This window comes from Lathamus discolor, chromosome 10, assembly GCF_037157495.1.
Source record: "Lathamus discolor isolate bLatDis1 chromosome 10, bLatDis1.hap1, whole genome shotgun sequence".
NCBI lineage: Eukaryota > Metazoa > Chordata > Aves > Psittaciformes > Psittacidae > Lathamus > Lathamus discolor.
The window spans coordinates 10574148-10580367 of NC_088893.1; the positions used below are offsets into that span (position 1 = coordinate 10574148).

At 48.3% G+C, this 6220-nt stretch overlaps 1 protein-coding gene across 1 annotated transcript in view; it reads left to right on the forward strand.

Annotated features, from left to right (window-relative positions):
* STK10 (serine/threonine kinase 10) overlaps positions 1-5518 on the forward strand; it is a 48730-nt gene extending 43212 nt beyond the window's left edge. Inside the window, exons 13-19 of the mRNA XM_065690345.1 lie at positions 160-252; positions 413-542; positions 926-1050; positions 1558-1746; positions 2059-2184; positions 2465-2578; positions 2694-5518. Coding sequence (XP_065546417.1) covers positions 160-252; positions 413-542; positions 926-1050; positions 1558-1746; positions 2059-2184; positions 2465-2578; positions 2694-2834 — 918 coding nt within the window. The 3' untranslated portion in view covers positions 2835-5518. The remainder of the gene's footprint in view (positions 1-159; positions 253-412; positions 543-925; positions 1051-1557; positions 1747-2058; positions 2185-2464; positions 2579-2693) is intronic.
* Positions 5519-6220: the final 702 nt, after the last annotated feature.

The window sequence follows — 6220 nt, forward strand, 5'->3', positions numbered from 1 at the left end:
TTCTCCATAGCAGAACTTGAGAGGGAAGCAGTTGGTGTTTTAGCAGGAAGCTTTTGCTTTTCTTTGGGTGTTGCCTGAGGTCCAGCTGTTTAGCAACATTTGGTGGGGTTGTTCTTGCCCTAAAATCACCCGCTGATAATCTCATTTCCCTTCCCAAAGGTCAAGAATGAGGTTGAGAAGCTGCCACGTCAGCAGCGCAAAGGGAACATGAAGGTGAAGATGGATGACTTTGCCCAGAAAAAACAAACCATGGTAAGGCTGAGAGGAGATTGCCATGACTCCAAGATTGGGAAGTGCACAATAGACAGAAACATCCTTCTTTTAGGGACTAGCAGTTTTTAAAACACCACCAGATGCTTTTCAAGCTTGCAGCAGAAAGAGGGCTCATGGTGCTACTGCTGTTTTCTTCCAGGAACAGGAGTTTTTGGCCAAGCAGAAGGAGGACTTGGAGCTAGCCATGAAGAATATAACTGCCCAGAACAAGAGAGAGATCTGCGACAAGGAACGCGAGTGCCTGAACAAAAAGCAGCAGCTTATGAGAGGTGGGTGGCAAAGGCTGTAATGATGGGTTTATCCAACGCTGGTCCTTCCCACGCAGCAGATGCTGTGACAGAGTTGCAAGCTGGCAGGATGGGATTTGGATAAACCAGCCTTGCCAGATCCTGTCTAAATGTTTAACAATAATAATACTTAGTGCTTTAATCTTCAAAGTGCTTTACAAATATGAACCAATTAGGCTTCATAATTGCAAGAAGTGATTCTCCAATATAGTTTGCCACCAATTTCTCGGAAAACAGGAGGTGAACAGTCACCCCCAACATCTGCTGCACTGCTCCTGTGTGTAAGGGATTGCTTGTGCTTGGGATGCTTTGTGTGACCAAGCTGAGGGGCCAGGGTGGGTTCCTGATCCTTTTCCCTTCCTCAGACCGGGAGGCGTGCATCTGGGATCTTGAAGAGTTTCAGCAACAGGAGAAACACCAGCTCATCAAGCAGCAGCTAAAGGACCAGTATTTCCTTCAGAGGCATGAATTGCTGCGGAAGCATGAGAAGGTGAAGAGTTAGCACCTTCCTATGTCAGTGCTGGTCAGCAAAGTGCCTGGGTGTCCCCAGAAGGGATGTTTCCTTTCTAGGCTGTAAGTGGGTAAGGGTGGGTTAGGAGTTAAGGGGCTTTGTCATTATAAGTGAAAAGGGACTAGAACAACACTCGGGTCAGCCTACTTGCCTGGGACATGTATTCTGCACTGCATGCATTTAATGTACAAGAAGCAGTTGTGAATTTGGGGTCTTTTCTGGAAATCTGTCACTGTCCAGTATGTGGGATGATGGATCCTCAGAGCAGCAAGTGGAGACTGGCACATCTCAATCATTTCTGTTCCCTTCCAGCCCCTTCTCTGCTTTCATAACATGTTCAGTAGCTGCCCTTTACCTCTTGTCCATCACCAGCCACCACTGTGCAATTCCCAGATGCGACCCCAAGCTCCCTTTGGTGTCCTCAGCACTTTCTTGCTGGCCCAAGGTGTCCCTCCTCCTCTGATACCCATCCATCTGCCACTGCAGGAAAGGGAGCAAATGCAGCGATATAACCAGCGCATGCTGGAGCAGCTGAAAGTTCGGCAGCAGCAGGAGAAAGCCCGGCTCCCCAAAATCCAGAGGAGCGAAGGGAAGACGCGCATGGCCATGTACAAGAAGAGCCTTCACATCCACTCCAGTGGGACTGCATCCGAGCAACGGGAGAAGATTAAACAGGTCAGTTCTTGCAAAGGGCACCAAGTTGAGGCTTGGTTTGGGGTGAAGTACTTCACTGGCCTTCTGGCAAAGGGAAGTTGGAAAAAGGCAACTGCTCCCAAATTTCTAACCCACTGCAGGGAATTGGAAGCCTTTTCTTTTGTGGCATCAGGTGTGGTTTTCAGCACTGCTTCTGTTATGACCACTGCTGGGGAGCATCCTTGGGGTTGTTCTTTCTTTCCCATGTAACAGTGCAAACTGGCCAGTCTCTTATCCAGCTTTGGAGATGAGAGCAATGCTGTCTACATGGGCACCTGCATTTCTCTCTTCCAGTTTGCTCAGCAGGAAGAGAAGAGGCAAAAAGCAGAGCGGCTGCACCAGCAGCAGAAGCACGAGACACAGATGAAGGACATGCAGGCCCAGTGTGAGGGCAACATGAACGAGCTCCAGCAGCTGCAGGTACTGTCCATCACGGCTCGATCTCTCTGAGCTGTCTGTGTGCTGTTTCTGCTCCAGCACAGGGTGTGGGTCATAAGAAATGGCAGCAGAGGACAGTCAGTGAACTAGCTGGTGTCCCCTTGCTCTGCTTTGAGAGATTTTTGTGGCCATGTCTTAAATGTGCCCTGGAGCTCAGAGCTCTGAATGCCTCTGCCTGATGCAAGTCCTGTTTGACCACAGGATTCACAGTCTAGAACTGCTGGATGCTTAATGGGTGTTCTGCTTTTTGATCTGTGTTTAGAATGAAAAGTGCCACCTCTTGATTGAGCACGAAACCCAGAAGCTTAAGTCCCTGGATGAGAACCACAACCAGCACATGAAGGAGTGGCGAGACAAGCTGAGGCCGCGGAAGAAGGTAGTGCCTCTTTGGTATGAGCAGGGTGTCCTGCTTGGCTGTTTGGAGGGGACAGTGCCTGTAGGTCCAGTACAATCTCAAATACAGCTCTTATGTGTGTTCCCTTCTGCTTAAGGCCCTGGAGGATGAGCTGAACCAGAAGAAGCGTGAGCAGGAGATGTTCTTCAAGCTGAGTGAGGAGGCAAATGGACAGATGCCAGCATCTCCAACTAAACACGCCAAGTTCGTCCCATTCAGCTCTGCAGAGAGCTTGTAACACCTTGCAGCTGACAGGCCATCAGCTGGTATTTGCTGTGTCCTCCTGGGCTGCAGAGGGGTAACTTGGACTTGGAAGATCCATCCCTTCAGCAGTCTTTCCTTACAAGAGCATCCTCCTGTCTTCTTGCTCTGTCTGGGATAAACATGGCCTCTGTCCTGCACTGGGGATGCTGACTGGAAGTTTTGGTGGCTTTCCCAGGAGCTGGCCTGCTCAGCACAGCTCCAGGCTGGGAAGCCATGCAGGACCCTTTCTGTGTCTGTATTTGCACTGTTAACTGGATGCGTCACCTCTCACGTGAGCCTGGTGCTCACTGGGCTTGTCAGCTCAGACTGAAGCAGTAACTGCTCTGAACAGGAGAAATGGGAGATGGTTCCTGACCTCTGCACAGGGGTTATCAGCCTCTCTCCACTGTGGCTGCTACTCCTCCCACTCTTCTGTAAGGACTAGTCTGGGGCAGTGCAGCTTTGGCATTGTCTTAGGCTAACCTTGGCCTTGTGATCCCTTAACACTTGCCTTAGAACTATTTCTATCTACTGTGGCCCTTTTTTTGCTCGAGAGAGAGAGTGATGTGGCTATTTTTTTGCCTTTGAGGAGGGAGGTTTGAGTTTTTTCTTTCCTCTTCCTCCCTGTACAGACTGTGCAGAACGGGGACCATCTGGACATCCTTCCAAAGACGTTTCTGCTTCTTTGTTTGCTATAATTGCTAGCACCATAGTCCCTCTGGCATCTAGCTAACACTGCCTTATTGGAGGCTGGACTATGGCATAATTAAACTGTTCAGCTGGCTGCAGACTTTTGTCTCTTAAAGAAGTATATGAGTATGTGTAGAGGAGGAGGTTTGTAACGGTGTTCAGTCCTGCAGTGACACAGAGAGGTATTGGCCACCGTCATGTGTCTTCTGGTAAGGACTAGTGAGGGGCCAAGCTGTGTTATGGTCAGAACCCATGGTCACACATGTGCTTGAGATACTTTAAGTGCTCTGTATGTGTGGGCCATATGGGTCAGCCAGCCTGGCCACTCTGCAGTCAGAGTTATGGGCTGCAAAGCGTCATTTGGAAGAAATAAATGAGTCCTGAAGCAAGGTGTACAAAGGAAGAGGAGATACAAAGACAGGTCACGGTGGCTTGTTTACTCTCAGCATCGCCTTCTCCACTGCTGTCTCATCTCTTTAAGACATGCTGCGGTTTCTCAGATGATTCCCCTGGCTTTCAGCTTAAAGTCACTTGGCAAAGCGGCGGCAGGTCCAGCCCTCTGTCCTTTCTGCTCCATGGTGATGTGTCCCTGTTAGACTGCTGTCCTCCACCTGCACAAGGCAGTGCTTGGCTGAGCTGCTGGGTATGACCCAGAGCACAGACCTGGACGGGGGGACAGAGACTTCTCGGGACAGCACCTTCTTCTTTACACCACCAAAAGGTGTATGGTAGCACTTAAGTTTTTCTCTCTGTTGATCTTTGGACAACTTTGGTTTAGGTTTGCTTCCCTAGCAAGAAAAAAAATGTTTCTTCTTTTAAAAAGGGGAAAAAAAAAAAGAAAAAGTTGCTATTTTCAAGCCTCATATGTTGATTTAGAGACACACTGGCATTTCAGGAGAAGGTGGTATGTGATGTGCTGTCTAGGTACCTAGCTGAAGGAGTCAGCCCCCAGGTCTTTTAACACCTCTTTATCTGAGGAATGTGTTTGCCACCCATTTAGAGTTGATAACATACATTTATAAGCTTCTTGCAAACTACCAAGACTACATTCACTTGGGCCATTCCACGTTTCCTCTGAATTCACACCATTAATGTCTATTAATAACCATAGTCTACATAGGCATCTAATGTCTGGGACACTTTGCAATCAGACTGCATAGCAGCTTTTCAGGAACTAGCCTCTCCTCATAGAAAGACTGCCTGTGCCATCTCCAGAAGCATTGGTTGTGCCTTTTGGATATGTAGGGTTGGGAACTGATGTAAAATTAACAAATGCAGAGGGTTGTTCCTGGACCAGGATGTGCTGGTTTAGGCCTTTTAGTTGCATTAGAATGCATTATAGCAGCCCCAGTGGTTTCGTTCCTGGTCCCATTGGGGTCAGGCTGGAGCTATTCTATGAAATGGTTGTTATCACAGAAATCGGTACTAGGTGCCTGTCCTTCATGTGATCTGCCTGCCTTCACCAGCCCAGGGAGTGTCGGCTCTCTCTGGGTGTTGTGCAGCCGTAAGGAAAGGGACTACTTTGGGGGGCTTTTCAAAGAGCTGATGTGATGCCCCTGTGGTAAACCGGTCGTCCATTTCTCCAGCCCCCCTTACCTGCAGCCTGGAGCTAGCTACAGTTTTGCCTTTTCTAACAGAGGGTGGGAATTGTTTTGTCCCCTGCCATATCCCTATTCTCTGTTCCCTCACTGAGTGTGCCAGGGCCCTAGCATCACGTCTCTCTCCTAGAAGAGGGCAGGGAGCACATCTTCTGATTGTCATGTTTACAGGGTGGTTATATTTCCCCCCTTTTAAAAAGAGGATGTTTTCGTTGTTTCCTCTGCAGAATGAACCGTGAATAAACCCAGTTTATTTCTGAGAGGTGATGGGAGGCCATTTAGAAAATATGGCTTTGAATAAAAAGGTTTTCTTAATATTTTTTTAAAGTGCCTCCGGTGGGGCCACCACTATGATGTAAAGACCCTTCTAATAAAGTAACAGACTGAGAAACCTGGGCATGTGTCTGATTTCCTGCCTGGTCACCGGCTGTGGCCTCTGACCAGCTTTGCTTCTAGGTTTTGCTGTCTTACAGAAATGTCTAGAACCAGTTCTGGCACGTGAACTGTGCAAGGCTGAACTTTCAGTTCTTTAAAATGGAGCTGGTTGCTTCAGAAACACTTCTGCTGCAGTTCAGTGTCAATAACATCGTTGCTGTGAGCCTGAACTCTGGTAGACCTTGGGTGAAGCAGTTGTACTCTCGATGATTTCGTTGTGCATTAAAATAGTGCTCGGCTGACCCTGCTTGGTGATGAGGGAGTATTGCATCCTGTCATCTGAAGGGTGCAAACCACTTACGCATGGCTTTTTCTTCCTTTTTAATTAGCTTGCCTGGTTTTAACAGAAGATCTCGGACAAATGCCTCAGCTCCCTTGCTCTGGTGGGATAAGGAGGTCCTCCCTCTGTCCTCAGCTGAGGAGCACTTGGATTTGCAGTATGTGTCATGGGGCCAAGATTAACTTCACTGTCCCCTGTGAGTGCAGGTGACAATCTCTGCTTGCTCCCTTAGGTTCATCAGAAAAGCTCCCATCACCTCTGTAACCAACCATGTGTAGTCTTTGTTTTCTGTTCAGAAACTTTTACCTGCTGATTTAGTTATTTCTTTAATCCACATGCCCTACACCCAGCACGGATACACAGCAGCTTTGACATGAG